Source organism: Opisthocomus hoazin, chromosome Z, assembly GCF_030867145.1.
Source record: "Opisthocomus hoazin isolate bOpiHoa1 chromosome Z, bOpiHoa1.hap1, whole genome shotgun sequence".
Classification (NCBI taxonomy): Eukaryota; Metazoa; Chordata; class Aves; order Opisthocomiformes; family Opisthocomidae; genus Opisthocomus; species Opisthocomus hoazin.
In genome coordinates, this window is record NC_134454.1 from 90,449,626 (window position 1) to 90,473,036 (window position 23,411).

The following is a 23,411-nucleotide window of genomic DNA, read 5'->3' on the forward strand; positions in this document are numbered from 1 at the left end:
GCACATCTCAAAGGTACTCTGAAATCCAGTTACAAACGGGCTGTTGAAGAAAAAAAGACCTAACTTTTTCAAAAGTGGAGTTTGCTGGAGGTTAAATTGCTCACCCTGTGGGCATTGGAAGGCCCCTCTCCTTTCATTACTTCTGCGATTCCCTGTAGACACAAAGCATTTGAATGATGTACCTAAAAAAGCCCCGCGTCCACAGAAGCACCCGCGAAAGTCCCCTCGGGGTACCTCCCCTGCCCAGGACTTTTCGGACCGGACACTTGCCCCAGAGTCAAGCCTGTGTCAGACATTGGTACGGGAGCATCACGAGAAAGCACCCATGGGTTCTTCACCTACAAATTCCACTACGGAGCCACTCCACTGCTCCCAGCACTGCAACGCCGACCCAAGCGAAAGGAGGAGAAAAGTCTAAGATTTCTGCTTCTTTGTCACCTCTGATGGTACTCCCCGTTTCCTCCTCACTCCATTTTAAAAGGATTGGTCACATCTGGTCTCCCAGTGCCTACAGAACATCACAAGCATCTCCAGCGAACCGAGCAGTCCGAACTGTGGTGTTTTGAAGGAATCGGGCAGATTAGAGATGTACCTCCTTGACCACAAGCACCTTCTCAGGCTTCAGCTTCTAACCCTTGTTACTTCTTACACTTTCTCCAGTAATTTAGAAGCCAAATGATATTTAGAGGTTAGTCTTCTAACGCCTCAAACCCTTATCAGAAATAAAAACATTGAGGACTATAAACATGAAAATAAACAACCTCCCTGTTTGAGAGAAAGCTGTATTTGCTCTCTCGAGCAGTCTTCAGATCAAGTCCAGCAGCTCTCCGGTAACATATGCTTATTAATCTCCATACCCAAGTAACACGCAGGATGAAGACAAGACAAGCCTACATCAAAGGCTCCCAGTGTACAATCTCTGCTAGCAACCCAAGCCCCCCTCCTCCGCCTTTTCAACGCATCCACGCAGGAACATTATACACGGCAATACTCTAATTACGGCCTCACACTGCGGATTAATCCTGTTACACAATCCCGGACGTGATACCCTGGCCGAGACACTCAGCCCTCGGGAACCCGATGACTACAGAGCTATTTCAGGTTTAAAGCCGCTAAGCAAACCTCACGACCGGCTCGCCAGCCCCAAAGGAAGCGAGAGAAGACTCCAGGTAAAACTGCTCTTCCCGCTACCAGCTGCGCTGGGACACGTGCTGTACAACACCCGCAGATTTTCAGCCACCTTCCAGTATTTCACCGCAAGTTCAACAGCTCAACCTTCGCTAGAAACAAAGCGGCAAGGGGGGGCACAGCTGAAGGGGGACAAGGTGACGGGACTGCTGGCAAAGCTGGGTCAGACCTTGCCTCTGCACCAAAGCACAGCACTCTGCACACACACACCCCTGGCCTCAGTAGGGCTTCCGAACAACACAACAGCTTATTTCACCCTCCTGCCCCAAACAAGCAACAGCCTTCGGATGTATAAAACGTACGGAACTGAGCAGGGAACAGATTTAACCTAATGACAGAGAACATCAGTCATCTGTAGCACCGACCAGCACCAAACCTCAACTATCACAGCCTCTGCATTACCAGAACATGAGCACATTACGGCCCCCTCCTAGGGCTCCTGTTAGGAAGCCAATCACCTTCTCAGAGCGACTTTACCCATCAAGAACAACACTCAAAAGCCAGAGGCCAAGCAGCTGCATCATGAGCACTCATTCTGCAGGGTCCACACACACCTGGGAACACCATCCAAGAGGAACATCACTCCAAACAGTATTGCATCACAATTTCAGTTCTGTGCTTTTCAGCTCCTTGTGCACAGTTCTACCCATTTTGCATTCAGTGAAACATGTGACAGTTACCTCTAAACATTTATTTAGATCTATGTACATAGAATCATTATGGAAGGTATGCATCATGCAACCAAGGAAATCACAGAAGAGTCTCATAAACAATATAAATTTGACTGATCCTTTACAAAGATGAGAATCACTAGGTTATCAAATCTCTCAGGTATAAATATTATGAGGTAAGCAATACTTAGGATGAGGCACTTCAACAATAACCCAAAAGGTAGTTACTGTACAAAACTATAAACAGGAACAGTTATTCATATTGTCCCAATTATATTTAAAAATGATTTATGTTCTATATACAGTCTGTTACATGCCTTACACCCCCCACTGAAGCAAAACATTAAGGAAGTAGGAAAGAAACCGAATCATCGCATGCCACCGACTATCATACAGGTAGATGACTATCCTAGAGTACGCAGTGATACAGTGGGGGAAAAAAAAAGTGCCTCTAAAAATGTTTTTCTAGACAATCCCCAGTTTTCCATTCGGAGAAAATATCTATGCTAACAGCAAGCTGACTTGGTATTAACATACAAATCTGCCAAGCCAGAAGAGAACCACCCTACTGTGTTCAAGGAAGGAATGCCAATTAGGACAGGATTTAAGCCTTAGTGGGATTTATGGTAATTAGAAATGTAACAAATTTAACTTTACAAAGAAATTAATTATGCCAATTAGAACACTTAGCAAGTTTTACTGGGAATTTATACAGTATTATATGTATATGGTGCTGATCAATGCCCAATTTATTAAAATTACTTAGGGCACACTTCCAAGAAAATTTACCAAAGTAGTACTGGAATTCCAATTAAGATGTAAAATTAGTATTTGCAATAAACATTTCCTTATCAAGATCCAGAGAGAGGAAAAACACCCAATGACAGAAATAAGGAATTTCTGTTCAGGTGGGGTGCACAAACATCTAAATCCTCCTAACTGCACAGCTTGCTAGAGTCTGCCTGGGAAATGAGGTCAATATTTTCTAATATTAAAAAAACCCAAACACTTCACAGACCCAAGAATTCTCCGTGCCGAACAGCTTGCACCAGCATGCCATTTGTGACAAATCTGCAAGTCAATGGAACAGTAACTTAAAATACACTTCCTCCTCCTATGCTTTTTGAAAGGGGAACAGAAGTTTCCAAAACAGGTGAAGCTATTCCTATTTGAGACGTTATCTGTATTTTGTGGGAACAATGATCCTAAGTTCACTCAGTCTAACAATAAAGTAGCTCGGATTTTATTTTTTGATGGCCTCCGAAGGCCATCTATGTTGTACTTACATTTGACATTCTAGTCTCTGAACAAATGCAAGCCACATTATGTCTTCTGTTTCTAAAGATAAGTCAGTCGAGTTTTGGATTTTAACTGGAACAAAGGAAGAGCCACAGTTACTAGAAAAAAAAAATTAATCTTGGCAAAAGTAGTGGATTTTATTTACAAATACATGTACGAGGATTACAACAGAAACACACTAGGGAAACTCCATCTCAACAAAAGCAATGATTTATTGGTAATGGCATTAAATGAAACAGATTGACAGTCTCTGGTTATGGTCAAGCAATTATCCAGGAGTTGTAGGTAAAAGTGAAGATCTCTGATTGCGATAAGGCCTTCCAGTGTCTTTTGCATCCTAGTGGCTCTCTCCTTTTTTGCCAACTACCTGGTAAGAGAAAAAAGAAAAAGAGATAACGTTTAACCAAAAAAGTCCCACCATGGATTTTTTAAATTAAGTCTCAAAATAAACAAGTGCAACTCAATTTTCAACCAAGTTAATGCATTTAAGCATGCATTATTGTAGCACTTACAGAAGCTGTGAATCCCTCTACAGGGTTATGAGAGATGCAAGACACAAGAAACCTTATCTTTAGTACTCATACAGACAGCAAAGCATCAGTCTCACTTTCAGTTATAAGATAGTAACTGCAACAGAACAGACCACACTTCAAAATGTGTTATATACCAAACATTCAACCTTAATAAACTATACAAAATATTATAGTGGGAGGAACACCACTGGGTGCTCATTTGCCTTGGCATCCTTGCCATGTACCTCACTGAGAATGTTTACCTTGCAAATCAGCTCAAACCTATAAAGAAACCTTGCAACCACCTGATTTTCAGTTATTCCTTGTCAAAACATTATTCCTTACCAAGTCTCCTTGCAATCTCCAATTCTGCAAACTCCACCTGGAATCAGAGCCAGCTTAGTGCTTCCCTTTTCTGAAAGGATCACCACTGCCACCAGACTTTGGTGAGTTGATCTGCCAGCCAACAGCGAGTGCAGCTCCAGCACTCTATATACTGCTCTGCAGGTTTAAAGTTAGCTGAGTTCACTGCAGAAGGGTATCCAGTTCCCTTCGTTAACTGAACACAAACTCCTGAGAGCAGAAAACGATGCCATTTCAGTCACTTTTCTGAAAAGATTCAGACATAAATCCAGAGCTCTTGAAGACCCTTGAAAAAATATCCATTTATAAGCTAAACCAAAGTAAAAGAGAAGTAAGTCTTAACATTTAGGACTTCAAACTGCAGGAGGGACCTTGGGCAAGGCACCGATTCCCAGTTCGTTTCCATCTCACTGGAAAGCAGCACTTACAGCTCAGACAAGGTACAGTCAGAATTCACATGACCAGAGATTTGAAGATCACACTAATGGAGCAAATAATATACAATAAAGCTGAAAACGGAGGAGTAAAGCCTCTCTTGTGTTCTAAGCCATTGACTCCTATAGCAAATGTGCTCAGTATTAATCACCTCCACAGTTACGTGACAAAATACCACACAAGATTCACACAGTCAATACTGCAACATAGAACTAGGGGGAAAAAACAAAACAAACAAAAAATGAAACCCCAAAACACCCACAGCCCTGAAATAGGGAAGTCTCACGGACCCCCTGGAAGTATTCTTCCTGACCCTTCCCTTTTTTCATTTCTTGTTGAACTTCAAGAGGGAGAATTTTTCCACTGTCCAGATGCTTTTGGTTAGCCAAGTTACCACCATTACAAAGTAACTGAGATCTACTGATGGAAAGTACTTTTAAAGACCATTCGCACTTCCAAGGAACCCTTGACCAGGAGCATTTACCAAGCTTTAAATTCAACCTAATGCTTAAGAGGTCAGGAAATTTCCAATCTGACAACATGAGGAAAAAAGTAAAAAAAAAATTAGAAGCCAAATCACTTGCATTAAGATCCAATTAATCAAGTTAAAAAAGTTAAACTTGTCAAGAAGCAGTATTTATTCTTTGTGTATTTCCAAAGCACCAAACTGTGTTCACACACAGATTAAGCAAAAGAGAGAGAAAAAAAAACACGATTAAAAGATTAAAGATTAGGTGTTAGCAAGTGTGGAACATCAATGAAAAATATTGCTGTACCAGTCTGAGGCAGAAATGGACAACTCGCCCATGTGTATTATCTGTGAAAATCAACCACACTGATATGGATATTTTGTCACTGCAGGTCAACCCAACCCATTTTCTGACCACCCCACTCCACTTCCCCAAAACCAGCTGCGCTATTTAAACTTAAACCAAACAATCATGATTATTCTTTTCTTAGAAGCAGAACCATTTTCCTTCCTTTTACAGAAAAAACTGCCATCTACTGCATTCTAAGGTAGTGGTTACAGCCTGTAATTCCCACACAAGAGATGATGGTTTTGGAGCAGCCTTTTCTTCAACCATTTGGCTTTTTCCCCAAGCATCAGGCCAGAGCCTGACAGTGAGAAAAACCACAACCAACTCCATGGTTCATTACCAAGAGTAGGATGGGAAACACTTTATTACTGAACCTTCTGGAACAGAGTTGGTCTTGTTTGTTTGTTTCAAACACATATAAAGAGGTCGAGCAAGTAAAATTAGTAGGATGCTGTCAGAGAACTCTAATGAGGCCACACATGTACAAACACTCACCAGCTCCTCACTGCGTCTTCCCTGAGCAGTTACCCAGTGCCACTAAGGGACAACAGAGAGCAGTACTTCACAGCCCTTACTGGCTTGCCTACTCCTTACTGAAGCGTTACAACAAAGAACACGGCGGAGCTCCGCTAAGATATTAAAAAAAAGTCGAGTCTTGGTAGAGCATTTCACAAGCTGCATCTCAAACAGCTTTACAAATCTCAATACAGGCTGAAAAAGGAGTTACAGGAAATCATTTGTAAATGTACTGTATGGTATGCCTTTAAAATGTCAAGTTCAGGCTAACAGTGGGAAAGAAATGTGGTAAGACCGAAAGGTAAAGGTGTTTAAGGTAAGATTTGGAGCGGGCAGTGGAGGGGAAAGATGAGTTGAGGAGTCAGAAGGTAGAGAAGGCTTTTCCTGATGGCAGAAGGTGCAGAGAAGGCAGCTCTTGCATCAGTGCTGAGATTGTGGAAAGGGCGAAAGAGATGCTAGATGAGCAGAGGGAGCAAGGGAGTAGTGTAAGACCGCTTCAATCTTATTATTACTTTTTAATTTCTTCTGCCTTTTTAGTTCTTTAGAAATGGGAAGTTAAGCTGAAAAACAAACAAACAAAATGTTACAAGAGCGAGCAGCAGGATGTAGTGCAATTAAGCAGTTCTGAGTAGAAAGAAAGCCTTCATTCAAAAAGGGACAAAAAAAATCCACACCACCTGTTGATATTCACCTATGCCCCAACCTCAAAACTGAGTGGCACTAAGTTTTATTCATTAGTACCAGAAACAACCAAGAACTAAGTTTTATTCATTAGTACCAGAAACAACCAAGAACTACAATGGACAGCAACAGTTGCATGCTCTTCAACAAACAAAAGCACGTTTCTAAGTTCACCACAAGCTGCACAGGAGCCTACCCAATAGTAAACTATCACTCAATAGTAAAAAACCCATAGAACCCGCACCTTTACTCTACAGTTTAGCTATCTGCCCAAAGCAGTCCAACTGAGCATCACAAGCAAACCTACTACAACCCAAAGTCTCCTACAGCAGCTGGCATGATCAGTTATGCCTGAAGTCAGACCCTGCGTGGCCAAGAAACAGCAGTATGAACACTTCTAGTGTTAAGGATTTTTTTTTTTTTCTTCAAACAAGCATGCCTTTAAATCAAAGCTTTCCCAAAAGCATTTCAGAATATAATAAAAATATCTAGGAAGGGAACATTCATCCTAGTTGCCTGCTGTTGAGGGCCTCCTCATTTAAACAGGGCAAAGAACAGGTCATTCCCACTACTCTCTGTGCTTAGCTCACTACACTGCAGTCAGTTCTAAGCAGACATTTTTTCCTCAGTGTTCCTTTTCCATCACTCCAAAGACGTCCCTCCTTCCCAGAGGATAAAAATCAAGTTGTACAAGGAGAAGAATACACACAACCTGCTAAAGCAAGTTAGAAAGCAGCTTTTGTAACCTTACTCACTCAATCCAGCAATACCAACTACATGCAAGAAAATGAAAGATTTCTTTTTTAACAGTGAGGCCAATCAATTACTGCAACAACCTCCACAGGGACACGGCAGAGACCCCATTGCTGGAGGTTTGCAAGATGCAACTGGGCAGGGGGCTAGACAACCTCATCCAGGCTCCCCTCCCCAGGCAAAGCTGGATCGGGTGATCTTTTCAGGTCCCTTCCAACCTGGGCTGTTCTGTGATTCTATGTATGCCCAAACTAACTTGAAGCCAAAATCACTGAGGAAGCACTGACTTAATTACACCTACTTAGCACTTCTGTTATTTTTCAGAGTAGATGAATTTCAGCTTTCTGTTTGATAGTGCAAGTACTGGAAACAATGCCTCGTTTATATTAAACACACCAACCGACTCCCTGATCAAGAAGTGACTCTCCTTACAGCCCTCTTGGTGTTAGCAGAGCACCACACACACAAACATGAGTCTTCATCAACTGTCTGAAGGACCTGGCAGCTGCAGTTATGCACCTTAATAAGCAACCGCTAAGCAGTAAGCTGCTATAACTAAAAGCAGGCATTCTGATCCCACCCCAGTTAGGAAGCAAAATACATTAGCCAGTCCCTTAGCAGCAGTCATTCCAACCAATGCGTTGGTTTTATTTTTCACTTTGCAACTGAACATGCATACAGTCAACTGAGCAGTGATGTGATCAATCATAAAAACATGACAGGAATCACATTCACATCCACTTTTTAAAGCCCTTCAAATAAGACACCTAACAGATTCTTACAAACGCTTCTCAAACTCAGGGAAAAAAGCATTCCCCCATCTTGTTAATCATATTGCAATACTATTGCTATTGTAATTAGAAGAGAAATATGAACAGTAGAGACAGAATGAGATGAGGGAGCAAGACAGATGAGAGCAGTGAGGAGTGGTGTGGGTAACTACTCTAGGAGATGAAAAGAAAAATAAGGTTTCCCAGTTAATCTACAGACCTAAATATAATTAATGCCCAACGCTATATTAAGGTTTCATGACTGACAGGATCACTGGAAGAGAGGAAACAAAAGTTAAAATTCCCAAGAGCACTGCAACTCTGCCAGACTACACATCCCATTTGTTATGATGAAATGTTTTCACAGCCTAATATTAAAACTACATGTTCAGGAAGCAAAACAGGGATATTAAATTTAGTATCGATGAGTATCTGAGCGCGGATTAGCCACTTCATAACCCAGTATCGCCTGCTGCTCCATTTCAGGCCATTCTGACCAGTTCGTTAACATCCTGACATGAGCAGTGCGATGCTAACACCACAGGACTCTTCGGTGCATACATCGTCTTGTGGGTTTGCGCCCCTCCCCGTCCATTTAAATGGATGTCACAAGACACAAAGGCACTCCTTGGTGGTGCCAAGACATTCACCTGAAAACTCTGAGGAAACCAAAACTGACATAGTATTTACCAGGCCATAGAGCAGCTTCCAAGCACCCACGCTGCATCTAGAACCGAGAGGGATCTCTAAATCCCTTCTAACTGCAGCAGAGGGCTGAGACACCTGGAGACCCATGTTATTTTTAATGCCTTTATAGGCTTGTGTGAGGGCACATCTGAATTAAAGAGCCCACTCTCTGGAGCTCAGATTGTTACAGTCAGCACTTCAGTACTGCGCCCACCAAACTAACATTTTGTCCACGCAACTTAAAACACTGTCTCAAACCCATGTAACACTCTACAGAAACCCTGAATCGCTTTACCAAGTGCACCCCCATCAGGATTATCAACTAAAAAAAAAAAATCACTACTTCAACAATCAGAAGGTCAGCTTTAAAGAGTGCACTTGTTGAAAAAAAGCTTCTGGTTCTTTTGAAAGCAAAACTAATTAACAGAGTTTACAGAGAACTGAAAGTGAGATAGAGCTCAAGTACTGAGTCAAAGTCCCATGCCCCACACTACACTACCAGAAAAATTAAGGATGTTAAAATAGTAATTGCACAGCTTATTGGAGGGGATCCCCTAATACCATAACTACTGACAAAAAAAGCTGTATAGTACAAAAACATAAACAGATTGTAAATCAATTAATATATTTCTAGCTCTGGAAGAATTAGAAGTGCTACCTTAGAAAGGTCTCAAATTGATATCCAATTAGTTTTAGTACATTAGAATAACTTTTTCAATTGCTTCAAGTTTCATTGAAAGGCAGCAAAACCTGTTCAACTTCTGTTTATAAACCTAATTATACCTGCAAAAATATTAAGTTCTACATGTAGAAGTTCAGATCAAGCTCTAACATAAAAATTCCAAGGACGTGACACGTTGGCGAGTGTTAGTCTTTTTAACCTTCTGAAGTTATAGGTAATTCGTAGAATAAATTCTGTGATGCTTTCAATGTTACCCGTCACCTACACAGCAGTTTGTAGGCAGGTGTTACAGCAGTACTTGCCCTTTTACAAAGCCTAGTAAGTTTTAAAGCAGTTTATTTTAAAAAGTCTTATTACATTTCACAACAGTTGTAAGTAGCTTTAAAGTTTCAATCCTTTCAAACCCATTTCACCTTCTCAAAAAAAAAAAAATGACTCCAGTGCCTTTCATACTGTAACAAGTTGTCTGCTTCTTCATTTCCTCTTTATAAAAGAGATGTTTAATAGTAGACATCTTGTGACCAAATATTTTTCAAATCTCAAGCTTACTTAACGCTGCGCAATGAACCAAATTCTTCAAAGGAGAAGTCACATCAATCACACGGAGTCTAATTAATTTGTACATGCAATTGCTTCTCTACTTCCTGAGCACCATCAGAAAAGAAGTTTCAAAATCGAGACAAAAATCTCACAAGCACCAAAACCCCCAACGTTGTCTATAGCACATATAATTTGACAGTCCCTCAACTTTTCATATATACATTCTTATCAGTTATTTTTACAAAGCTGGTGAACAAAAACTTGTAAGCAAAACCAAAGCTACACATGTTCTTCTGGACGCCAAAACTACCTTCAGTTGTGGAACTGTAGTAACAACCAAGTGCATTTGTTCTGTCAACCCATTTTTAAGTAGGTTTAAAACATTCAAAAGTGCTTTTAAAAAAGCGGACTCACTCGCTTGAAGTCATTCATATTTGTTGCTTGGACTGGAGTTCCAATAAACGTGAAATAGGTAATTCTTGTTGTCTCTTCATCTCCGTGATTGGATTGGACGAACAACTGAAGAAAAAACCCCAAACACAAAGACTTAAGGTAAACTGTCCATCCCTGAATTAATACATAAAATATTAGGTGCCCAGTATTTTCGAACTAACCAAATTAACACTTTTTCCAATTATATAGACCTCTGAAACCTTTAGAGAAGCTACTGTCCTCTTATTTTAAATAACAATTATACAGAATGCTACTATTTTTCCTGGTAGTTTGTTAAAAAGCCACACAGCTTGGATTTTCCCAGCTTCCACTGTCGACCTGCGACCACATTCAGCAAGCAAAAACAGGATCTAGGAAGTCACAATTCACTATTCACTCGAATCTGACTTGCAGTATCAATTCCACCATGCTTGCTGAAGTCCCAAGGACTGTTTACCACCTAATCACAGAATGATTTTTACATGTAAATTACTACTACTACACGCATAATTATGTTTTTTACAGCACGAACACTAGATTCAAGTTATTCTAGAGTTTCAAACAAATATCAAGCTTCTTTTGAAATACAAAGTAAGGAATTGTTGCTGGAACCACTACACTTTGTAGAGCAGACAAATGAGAGAACAATTTCTTTGTGTGAAATAGTATTAGCAAGGAACTTGGAGTCAGAAGAGCAATGAGGTGTTTGTGAATCTTTCCACACTTTATTGTGAGCATGGAGAAAGCAGGAACGAGAAAGCAAGCGAGAAGTGGCATGGGGAGCAGAGGGAGGCCAACAGGTGGGCAAGGGACAGCACGCATCACGCCCTTTCCACACGCCGTTGCCAGTATCGATGACGATGCCCGTTCTGCCTCAACCACTGCCTGTGCCACAGACCACTCAATGGTGGCAGGCACGCATCACTACATACAGCCATGGGATGGTGTGGGTGGGAAGGGACCTTCATTTAAAGCGCATCTGCTCCAGCCTCCCTGCCATGTGCAGGGACATCTTCAACCAGATGAGGCTGCTCACAGCCCGATCCAACCTGGCTTGGAGAAGTTCCAGGGATGGGGCATCTCTCACTGCTATGGGCAACCTGTGCCATGGTTTTGCCACCCTCGTCAAAAAAAAAAATAATCTTCTTCCTTACATCCAGTCTACATCTCCCCTCTTAGTTTAAAACCATTACCCCTTGTCCTATCCCAACAGGCCCTGCTAAAAAGCCTGTCCCCATCTCTTAGAAGCCCCCTTTAAGTACTGGCAGCTGCTCTAAGGTCTCCCCACAGCCTTCTCTTCCCCAGGCTGAACAGCCCCAGCTCTCACAGCAGAGGGTTCCAGCCCTCGGATCATTGCTGGGGCCTCCTTTGGCCCTGCTCCAACAGCTCCAGGTCTGTCCTGTGCCGAGGGCTCCAGAGCTGGACACAGGACTCCTGGTGGGGGGGGGGTGGTGTCTCAGCAGAGCAGAGGGGCAGAATCCCCTCCCTCACTCTGCTGCCCACACTGCTGGGGATGCAGCCCAGAGCACAGTTGGCCTGCTGGGCTGCCAGTGCACATTGCCAGGTCACGTCCAGCTTTTCATCCACCAGTACCCCAAGTCCTTCTCGGCAGGGCTGCTCTCCATCCCTTCATCCCCAGCTTGTACTGGTACCAACAGGTGCCCTGACCCAGATGCAGGACCCTGCACTTGGCCTTGCTGAACCTCATTAGAGTCACACAGTCCCACTTCTTGAGCTTGTCCAGGTCCTTTGCGGGGAGGCAGTACGCTTTCTTTGACCTTCCTCTTCTGGCTGACATACCTGTAGAAGCCCTATACTTAGAATTTTTTTTGTAACAACACTAGTACTTGCAAGTGTGTGATAAACAAGCTGGACTGCTGATCTAGACCAATACAGACATTCACCCCTCCAGGTGGCTTCACCGTAGTTGGAAGACCATGTATTTTCCTACACAAACAACATGTTCGGAAGGTGAGGGTTGAAATGCTGAAGAAAATACTCTTCAGACAGAAACAGAACAGCATGTCAAGGACTGACTTTTGTCAAACAGGTGACCAGCAATGTGTTCAGCAATTCTGTCTCAGCAAGGGTACAAGAAGTTCAACAAGAGCAGAGAAAAACGAATGCCACTGAAGTAGCAGTAATGCAGAGACGCAGACAACAGATGAAGAAAAACAGCATTAGATATGATGAATTATATGGATTAGAAACTGCAATGTACAGAATTACTAATAAAAAAATCCAGCTCAGTTCAGTAACAAACCTAGCAGTGATGTATATAAATGAAGTATGAACTTGCCAATGTTAACATGGAAATGGTCAATAAGTATTTCTGACTACACATGGCAGAAAAGCAGGACAATTTGTGTATATGACAACTGTGCCTCCTCCAGTTCATTAGGAACCAAATGGAAGGTTTTTATCCATAGGACTACATAAGCGAGCAGAACTTCATCATCCGGACTGAAAACACAGGTGGTGGACAAGATGACTGGCCACCTCGTTTTTAGGTCCAGCTTCAGCTAGGAAATTAGGGGGGAGCTACTCTAGTGCCCACATGCAAAGACTGCAAACAAGCAGAACATCTATTTAATCACCTTATTATTTGTCTGGTGCTTGCACATCATCCTGTCTAAAGCTGACACAGGACTTTAATAAAGAAAAAATATGCAACCTGCACCTGTCAGCACAGCTCTGTAGAAGGTAAGATGAAGTTGGTCACAAAGGTAACTCCATAGAAAGACATGAAGAGCAGTTATTTAGGTTCACCTCCCATTACATTTAAAATAACTGCTCGTAAAACATTGTTAAGTATGAAAGTAGCTGACTGATCTACTATGTGGTCCAACTGTAGTAATTCAGAAATCTACCAGAAACGTTTTCACAGAAGAAAAAGTGTGATGAAAAGACTGAGGGTGGATCAATGTTTTGGAGCTACCTGTAACTCAAACTGGTGATTTCTGTGGCCAGCCCACTCAAATATAGCTTAATTTCATCAGTTGTAAGTCCATACATTTGCAAACGCATAATTCGGGCCACAAAAAGCATTTCCATGGAAAAGAATTCAGGGTTCATATTTGAAAAACAGTTCAACGCAATATTGCAGGAGACAAGGCTAGCACAGTACCAGGATAAAGCCAAGCATAAAGCAATTGCACACCAATTTAGTCATCACATATATTGCACTAGAACCTGTATTTTTAAAATGAAAGAGGAGAAACTGCACCTGCATTTAAGAGCCAAAAAACCTACGTGAAATCTGTGGAAAGTCTCTTAAGAGCAAGAGAATTAGAGAGCTCCTTAAAAGACAAAGGTGCTTTGATTACAGCATTTAAGAACCCTCACAGAAAGCAGGCATGGAGTTTAAAGACACGGCAAGTACTTCACTTGATATTCAGAGAAATCTCTCATTTCTGCAATCAGATTACTGAGAAACTGGATTCCTTGTCTCCTCAACTCTTCAAACGGAGACAAGGTACCTATCAAGAAGATATGTTAGTAACAACACAAGCTGTGTTAAATGGCACACTAGCTCATGAAGAGGTAAAAAGCAAACCTTACGTCTCATACTAGGTCATAAGAGACATGGCACACGCATGGCTTTGCCTCACTTTCGATTACTGAAATGCTTTTGGCATAAACATACAGTATGCAATCAGCAGAGAGAAGCTAAGAACAGTTGCAGTGAAATCAACAAACATGCACAGCTTTAAAAACCTATGAAGTTCTCAGCCTGCACAGACCTCAGAACAGAAAATTTACTTACAGTTACACTGTTAACATTCTGAAATTTTACATAGCGAAGCTGGACAATGCCATCTTCTTTAATATCATCTGGTGTCAGCTCCAGGGCTTGAGTTGGTTCACTTCTTTCTGCTTCTTCAAAATCCATAGATCGAGGGAGGTTGATAAAGATTTTTATGTACTTTGGACCTTGCCCTGTGTTAAAATATAGGAGTCGTATTCCACTGTTTAAATATACTCTCAAACTGCTTGAGAAGCCCTCGCTTATTGCGGTCTCTAGACAACACAAGGAAAGGTGAGCTTCTACAGTTCTAATATATTATCTGTCAATCCTACATCACCACCCTGGTTACTGAAGGGCATCCATCTGCCTCCATGTCAGAGATGGAATTCCACAGAAAAAAGCCAATAAAAAGTCTAAAAGTAATAGTTTTAATGAGTCATAGCACCCGAACACTTTACGTAATTTTGTAATGTAAACTAAGTCACCATAACAACAAAGTTATGCCTTTCAGTAGCTCTCACATTAATTCCTGAAATAAACACAAGTTTCTCTTTGCAAGGTATCCAACTATAGCAAGTACTCATATTTGTGTCATACCAAATACCCATGCATGAGGTTAGTGAAAAATCAATGAGATCATTTGTTGTCATTCATTTACAGTAAATTTTCTGAAGCTACTGTGGGATTTTCAGAAGGTAAAAGGCTCCAGGAACAACAGTGTTATTTTTAGAAAATTCACCTAAACATAGACAAGGTTTTGGTTTCAAAGATGTGATTAAACAGACACCTCACTCACCATTATCTGGCCCCTGAAGTTTCATAGAATAAAGTTTGACAGGCTGACTAAAAGCTACAGTAATAAGCAGCTGTGGAGAAAAAAAAAGTTGCTGTTAAATAGTGTTTTCCTCATTCTTAAGAACAAACACAGCACAGTAATTAACTAGAAATAAGTTTCAGTTTTGAAATAAAATTAAGTACTTACCTTCACTATATTCCACACATGCACTAACTAGTCTGTCACTTTAAAATATCAGCTAATGCTACTCTGCTTGGAATCTTTTCCATAAATAAAGGGATGTGAAACTGGAAATGCTACAACGACCTCCAAACACTAGTTTTACCTATGGCCTACTACCATCTCCCACTCCTTCTTACACTACCATAACAATATATAGCAGACAAGTTTTTGAAAAATATGTGTGCAGACCAGATCATCATTAAAAATATCTCACTTAAATATCTACTGTACCTGCTCATCACAGTCTGATTCCAAGTAGGTAGAGTCTTTACGTAAACAATTGTCAAATCCGTGCTCATCACTCTCATTAAGACATTCACAGCCGGCTTTATTGATAAATGGCATTAAATCCATCTGAAAGTAAAAGCGAGAGCATTGCTGAGTGCATAATAAGTGCGCCATGAACTCATCTGGGATTAGTAAACACTGGAATGAATGAAACTCTTCATTCAACAGATTAAAATAACGAGACACAGAAAACCTCAGGGGTTTATATCAAAAGACATTACAAACAAAAACTACAAATACTATAGTACTCAGATGTATCCTGTTCATAACTGAATGACATTTTTCGCCTCCATTCAAAACCCCATACCCCTGCAACACATGCCTGGCATTCTGAGAATAAGAAATTGGGCACAGGGAGAATTTTCAGATACACTTTTGATAAACAAGGCTACATCATCCTAAGTCACAGTACAACACAGACAAACTGACATTAGACTGGAGCTACGATCAACTTAAAAACAAAATGGAAATCAGCCTCCCCACAATTTACCATATATTGCAGAACAAATGAAAAGACCATCACTATAGTTCTTATTGGACTTTATATGCAAGCTAGTCTTACTTTATGTCTTTTTCAGCACTGCATAAAAATTAACTTTATGAAACCTTTTCCTAATCCTTTCTCCCCATACTTCAGTAAAAACACAGAACAACAGAAAACAAAAGCTACACAATTCACCATGAACCAGTTTGTTTTATTGCTCAGCTCTTTGGTAAAAGGTCAAACAAAAAGCTTTACCATATATGCATTCTCAGATTAAAGCAGACTGTTATCCATGCTCCAAGCCTCAACCATTTAAAAGGTAGTATTATTGCAGTGGCAGAATAATCTGTAACAATTTCCAGATAACCAGATTTTTTTGCCTGCAGCTGAAGTAAACCAAGTCCAACTGAAGCATAAGCCAGGCCAAAAATCAAGTATTTCATGTATTTGGGCCTGAAGACAGAGTATTAACATCTCACACCGTAACAGTACAAATACAAGCACAAGCTGCTGAGAGAACAGAACTCATCGCCTGTATCCCAATTCTACATTGCTCTGAGCAAAAACCACTTTCCCCCTCCCAACATCCAAATGCAGGCTTAGCTTGCAACTCACATGCTCAGAAGACACAAGGTAAGAAAAAGGAAGGAACACACAGCTGCACAAGAGGATGAAGATGCTTTCCCGGAGCCAACGGCAGCCCAGTCTGGGTCAAGCATATCCTAAAGCTGCATTTCAACCTACCACTTCCAGGTCAAACAGAATTCCTGCTTGGCTCATACGGCCCTGAAGATACTGAGGCCTAGGTTTGCAGGGGTAAGACACCATCTCCTGCAAGATTAACTTTCAACAGAAGATGGTGTGTTCATCTCAAAACCAATCTAACCAAGCAGACCTCAACTTGCTGCTGGCATGATTTTCAGTGCGTTTAGGGCTCCAAAGCTAACAAGCTGACCCTTTGTCTTCTGACATTCCCGTAGTGCCACAGAGGATTTCATGATAATTATAAATGTAAAGCGTTCACAGATAAAGCGAAGAGTAACACGTGCCATGGAACAGTTAGGAAGTAGCTGAACTGCTAGAAATTCAAGTGACCTGTGCCCTTGGCAGTTTATTACAATGAGAAATACTCCACTGGATTTGCACCTTGCTTACACTTGCCTGATAGGATATGGCTAGCTATGAATTTAAAATACATCACCTCCAAAAAAATCCGGTTTTACATTTAATAATGCAATCTGGGGTTCTATAGATACTCATCACAGCTAAGTTTAATGTACTAGATTTGCTAATGCAAAGTAATGTGCACACTACAGCAACTAGCTAAGCACTGAACGGTGACATATGACTTAGGCGAAATGTAATACACCATACAACTAACTGTGTTTATACTTCTGGTAGAACAACAGACATTTGCATTTGAGGAGTAATACTACACCAAGGATTGCTTGGAGAATACCACCTAAGACAACAGCTCTAGTAAAAGTGTTTTGTCACATTAGACTTCTCATTTACATGTGTTTGTTAGTACAGCTGTCAGACAGGCTTATAATTTGCAACGCACAATTGCCTTGAGGTAACACGAAAAACACGCAGAACATGGTGAAAATAATTTCCTTGAGAGCACCAATATTTCTAAGCGGATTGCTCCCTTACTGAGATTTCAGCCAAAAATTCAAGCATCCCTACAAAGTTTTGATTTACCTAGAAGACAGGCAAACCATGCAATGATAAAAAAATCTGTTCATGAATATCAGTTTTTAAATTCTTCAAAAAAGTTAAAAATCAAGCGTTACTTACAAGACATTTTGATGCAAGGTTTAAAAAACATTCAGTCTAAGAACATATATTTAGAAATGTTCACTTTTCTTTTTTGCAAAGTACTAAAAAGTTACAGGTTATTTACTTAGTTTACATTATCTGCGAATGCCTGATCCGTGATCACTGGAGTGATACACAGTACCCCTACAGAAGCAAAATGATACACATTAAGCATTAAATTGAAAGCAAATTCACAGTTGCTCAGACCAGGCACGTAATCTTTTCCAAGTATTCCTCTGACATTTTTTATTTTATATTCTTCTACGAGCAAGAAAAAAAAATCCGAAGAGAGCACTTTGTAGTACCATCCACTTTTGCAAACATTAGCAATCAGGCAAAAGAAAATATACCAGGAAATATCGCTTATCTAACAATACCCTCCCAAAGGCACTCTGTTTTCAGCTCCATCTTCATCTACAGCAGCTTGCCCTGAACTGTTACAAAGATTAATTCCTTTGGCAACAGAATCTCTCCTCTCCCCGGCCTTTTTTTTTTTTTTTAAAAAAAAAAAAAAAGATGAAGCAGAGAGGATTGAAAAACAGGTAAGGAACAAGAAGAAAAAAGGAAAAACCTAAATGAACCTACCACCACACAAATAACAGAGGATTTCTTCAGGAACAAGCAGAGCAACTTTTCAATGTTTTTGACAGCTGTGCCTAACAATGTCTTTTCCCCTGGACATTTTTACACTTTAAAAAAATGTTTTGGGAAGACAGGTTGGGAAGTCCGAGAAGAGGAAAGCAGCAGGATAAACAGCTGCAGCAAAAAGTTCATCATAAAACATGAAATTCATTATTTTAATGGCTACGCGTGAAGATTTTTCTTAAAACATTTCACAGTTCTATAACCATACCTACTAAATCCATACCCGTTAATTTCTTACTTGTGTCTGAAAAAGGAAACCCAGACACATGCTCTCTCAAAGCCAAGGGAACTAGCAGTTTTGCCTAAAGTAGTATTATTTGACTTAGGGTATGTTTCAAAAGCAACAGATCTTTTTTTTAAACATTCAAGTTACATAAACATTAAAAGAAATTAGCTTCAGATAAGAGATGCATACATATCCTTTTGGAATATCTGTATCTTCACTGTTTCCAGGATCATTCTCCAGGTGCTGTTTAATTTTTTCTTCTAAACCTACAGCATCTGCTCCTTGATATTGGTCAATTCGCACTTTGTTTCGGAAAAACAGAAATGTTGGTGTTGCTGATATATTATTGGTAGCTGCTGTTCCCTGGAATGCATAAATTAGTTACAAGTGTTACATAACAGTATTACCAATATTAGGCAGAAATTTTAGCTTGCTTCACGTAGATAAGAAGGCACACACTAGACAATAATCAAGCTACATCACCTCAAACATCACAAACAATCTCTTCTTTTATAAACAGCTTTCACTCAGATAACAATTTTAAGTTAATTTAAATTCTTCAGATCCTCCTAATCCTTTACACATTTGGGCATTCTTTGAATGCACTTTGTGTTGTTAGTAGATTTGTTGGTACACCGTAAAAATCACATTACTCATTGGCTCTCGCAAATGGAGGGTGGCTTTGTTTACCACTTATTTTACAAGTTGTTTTTTTGTTTGTTTTACACCTGCACTTCTTCCTCTCCCAAGCCACATTCATGCACACCCAGGAACTGCAGCCTGCTGCTGTAGAAGGCAAGCTCCATCTGATTTCTACCAGTGCTCAGACCTGTTATCCACTCATAGTAGTTCTTCCAAAACTCTCCACAATTTAGCATCATTTGCAACCATTGTTACCACTTTAATGTTCATCTCTCTCCATTACAATATGCAGTAATTCAAGACACTTCCTTCCAACCTGCCGTTCTTAATTTTTGTTAACAGCCCTTAAATCAACCAATAGCTCATGTGCAACACTGTCTCTTAAAAACACTTGAGTAGTACTCAGGAGGAATCTAGGCCCACTAATCATATCAGTTCACCGCATTTTTCGTTTTGCTCAATAATTATGCCAATATTTGTTTGGAAAGACTTACTCTTTTTAATTCATACTAGTGCTATCTTCTACATTTAACAGTATTATCTAAACTGCACAGGCAGGAGGAACTGTTAAACTGTCTGTACACAGCTTAAATGAAGGACATCACAGTGGTAATTACAAGAATATTCTTCTAAACAAAAGCGTTGTTTGTTCACATCTTTGAGCATATTCTAATTTTGGAGAATTTCACAATATGGCTATTTGTGATTCACCAAACATGCCAATCATCACAGGATACTACCCTTGGTATACTGTCTGAACAGTTTTTGTTCAAGTTTCCCATTCACTACATTACCTGCTCTTTCTCTTAAAACTGAAAATATGTTTTTGAATACCAACCTGGCATTGATGTACATCTACTTCCAAAAAAGTTGCCTGGGGGTATTTGTTACTCAGAGCATTGAAAGCTGGGGCTATCCTTAAACAAGGGCCACATCTGTGAAAACAAAGTACAGTTTAAGTTAACTGAATTTTTTCTGAAAAATGGCTGCCCCAAATAGAATTAGCACATTCACATTTTCACCGATATCCTTGATACACATAAAAATAACCTTCCTACCTGGCTGACAGATGGTGAACAATCCTGGTGATACAATTAAGAATGACATTTAGAAACACATCACCAAGTGTTAATTCCCACTTCCTCAGACAGCTTCAATGTCACATGATTAGCTATTAATTAATACTAGCCTCACATTTTCATCTAATAGGTTTAGCTCCAGCACCTTTTACCACAAGCCAAAGTCCTGCTAACTAAAGTGACATAAAGGAGGGCAGAGTTGACTGCTTTTCCTGGAACAGCAAAAAAATCTCTTAACAGAAAACTAGTACTATCTCTTCACCTTACCTCCTGTGAAAGCATAGTATCTATAGGGAAATCTCGACATAGGACTTGAAATATCTAGCAGTAATAATGTATCAAACCCTTAGCAGGAATCACTAAACTCTCACTGCCTTAAATCTCACTCACTACAACTGTAACCAGTTGCTACCATACTTATTTGACCCTGGTAGAACAGACCTGACTTCCGCTGATGTAGCTGTATCGCCTTGGCTGAAAATATGTATTTGTTCATTATTATACCTTTGCTGGCATATATGAAGTGTACAGACACAAGTATTCCTGCAAAGGAATATTCTCACAACTCAGCTTGCTGTGAAAGAAACAATTAAGTAACAAAAGAGCAAAAAAAACCCAGTGGAAACTCCCTCCAACAGCATATCAGCTTAGGCCGTATCTAAACCCGAGAGCTCTGTCAGCGCTAATCAGCCAACTCATATGGCTGCAGAACAGCACCAACGAGATCTGCTCCACCTTCCCTACTCTCTCAACAGCGAGGGTACAGACCCACAGCAGCGCAGCCAGCCAAACTCATATGTATCTACACGCTAAGACATCAGGCCATTAATCTAACTGGAACCACATATATTGGGTTGTCCGTAACCAAAACATTTTCATGCACGCAGTATTACTAAGATCACTAACAACTTCACAGTTATCGGTGAAGTTGACTGACCTTAGAAAAAACAACCACCCCAGCCCCATAACTAAGCAGCAGTAATCAGACATCCGATGTGTGTATATCGATGCTTCTCCCAGCACCCATTCAGACACACAGCTAGTGACTGCCGGGGCCTCTTCTACCCCAGCATAACTCCTTCCACAACACCAGACCTGAAGCCTCCTGAGCTCCAAACAGCTATTGGAAGTGGAATAGTTCAACTGTACATTGAAATATGGGGTGGAAAAATGAGGAAAAAGAATATAGGCACTAAGAACTAGGACTTCAACAATAACAAGGTGCACTTTGAAACTCAGGACCACCAACACAACCACAACTCTCCCAAATTCTGCAGGTTACTGTGAATAACTGAATTGTGATGAACTCCTCTGGTCACCAAGTCAGCCAGATGACACCACAGCTGTACTTCAAATCCCCACTGTGTGGGGGAAAAAGGGCACCTGCTTGCCCTGGGCAAAAAGGACAAGGATTCAGCAAAGCTTTAATAAAGCGAAGATGTTTTTAACAGGAACCGAGCAAGACGCAGCTGTCTGCGCCCTGTTAACGGGGCCTCTCTGACCTGCAACCGGCTTGTGAGCCAGCGCAGTGCCCGGCCCCCTCAGCACACCCGAACAGCGGCAGGTCCAGAGGGCAGGGGAAGGTGGCTCCGCTGCCAAAAGGTGAATTTCACAGCAGAAATGGGAAACATCACCCTGACGCCGCGACTATATTCACACGCTACGCACAGGGAGGGGCACTACCGCTAAAAAAATAATTAGTTCTGAGTTCTCACCGGCAGCAGCTGGCTAGGGACCGAGGCGACACAGCCTTTCGCCAGCTAACTGCGCTTCTGAAGTTTAAACTCTGCCTCGCTTTGAAAAAATAAATAAAACCACCAAAGCTCCCTCCAGGGCCGCAGCGGTTCCCCGGGCCCCAGGCAGCCTCCTCAGCCCCAGGGCGGGGCGGAGCGGTGAGGCCCAGCGCCCGCTCTCCGCCACCCCAGCGGGAACGAGGCCGCGGTGGGGAGCGGCCCCCGCCCGCCGCGAATGGAACCGGGCGCCCGCGTCCCGCCCGCACTCACCCCCGCATGGTGAACTTCACCACGGCCAGGCGGGAGCCGGCAGCGCTGAGCTCGGGCTGGAACTCGGTGTCGTTGGCGATCACCTTCACGCCCACCATCCTCGCCGGGCGGCGACGGCGCCGGTGCCGGCCTCGCTATCTGCAGCGTCACGGCGGGAAGCTGCGCCCGGCATGCACCGCTCGGCTCAGGGCGCAGGCGCGCCCGCCACGCCGCTCCCCGGCCGAGCCTGCCGGGCGGACACTTAAAGGGCGGGGCGGGGGCGCGGCCTCTCGCGAGAGCCGCCACGCCGCCATTTTGGGAGCGGCGCGGTGAAGCCGCCGCCCGGCCGTCAGCCATTTCAGTTAGGGGCAGGCGCGGCGAATGGCGGGAGTGGAGGCGCGCCATGTTGGTCTGAGGTGGTCATAGAGGAAATTGTAAGAAACGTGAAACTGTAACAAAACAGCCTTAATATTTTCTAGTTTTTAAGTAGTCCTTAGTACTGTAACTTGTATTCCTGCATGCACAGTGATCTAATGATATAACTGTTACGCTAATTCCTGTTTTCTCATTAAAGAATATAGCGGATGAACATAGGCACAAGCTATCACTTAGTCGTTAGACAAAATAATTAAGTGAAACAAAAGTGGTCTTGGTTCTCAGCAAATAATTGGGATAATTGTGGGATAAAAAGAGACTCCTAAATAATTCTACTCCAGACAGCTTGGCCTTGGGAGGGCAAATACACCAAGCTCCAGAGATAAGGAGGCACCCAGAGAGCAACAAGACCAGAGCCAAACAACCTGAAGGACACGATGGACGTGATCCTAGAGCTGAGTCTGCGCAGAAACAAAGGTCAGTCAGTGAACAGCGTGATGAAGAGGATGGGCCTTCATCTTGGGACCCCCGAAGACCACCCAAAGATGCTAACAGACATGCGTGAAAAATATTTACATATGCTAACTAGTTCTTAGAAATACAATTAATATTTACATGTGTGATTGTATTTAACCTGAAGTAATAGGGTGGCTGGCGCACACATTTGGAGGAGAAATCCCCCGTGTGCCCGGCGCCGCAATGAAGAATCCCTGCTCAACAGTGTACATTGTGGTGTTAGGATTTTCCTACCGGATC

At 41.7% G+C, this 23,411-nt stretch overlaps 1 protein-coding gene across 2 annotated transcripts; it reads right to left on the reverse strand.

The window, feature by feature from the left end:
• Positions 1 to 1,860: 1,860 nt before the first annotated feature.
• Positions 1,861 to 22,513, reverse strand: LOC104339068 (thioredoxin-like protein 1). 2 transcript variants are annotated; one of them, XM_075410830.1, is made up of 8 exons: positions 22,302 to 22,511; positions 20,058 to 20,154; positions 18,767 to 18,940; positions 15,345 to 15,467; positions 14,892 to 14,961; positions 14,114 to 14,286; positions 10,330 to 10,434; positions 1,861 to 3,525 (listed from the first exon to the last, which is right to left on the reverse strand). In XM_075410830.1, the coding sequence occupies exons 1-8, from the start codon at positions 22,397 to 22,399 to the stop codon at positions 3,496 to 3,498; spliced, it is 870 nt and encodes a 289-aa protein (XP_075266945.1). In that variant the 5' UTR covers positions 22,400 to 22,511; the 3' UTR covers positions 1,861 to 3,495. The 2 variants fall into 2 exon arrangements, with proteins under 2 accessions (XP_075266945.1, XP_075266946.1); XM_075410831.1 differs by lacking the exon at positions 1,861 to 3,525 and adding an exon at positions 5,206 to 6,362 and having other exon boundaries at positions 22,302 to 22,513.
• Positions 22,514 to 23,411: the final 898 nt, after the last annotated feature.

Excerpts from the sequence above, each read along its gene's own strand:
- LOC104339068 (XM_075410830.1), bottom strand. The coding sequence starts at position 22,399 with ATGGTGGGCGTGAAGGTGATCGCCAACGACACCGAGTTCCAGCCCGAG. Across the intron at positions 20,155-22,301 it reads GTGAAGTTCACCATGCGGGG|ATGTGGCCCTTGTTTAAGGA; the intron begins GTGAGTGCGGGC and ends TTGTTTTCACAG. Across the intron at positions 18,941-20,057 it reads TAGATGTACATCAATGCCAG|GGAACAGCAGCTACCAATAA; the intron begins GTTGGTATTCAA and ends TATGCATTCCAG.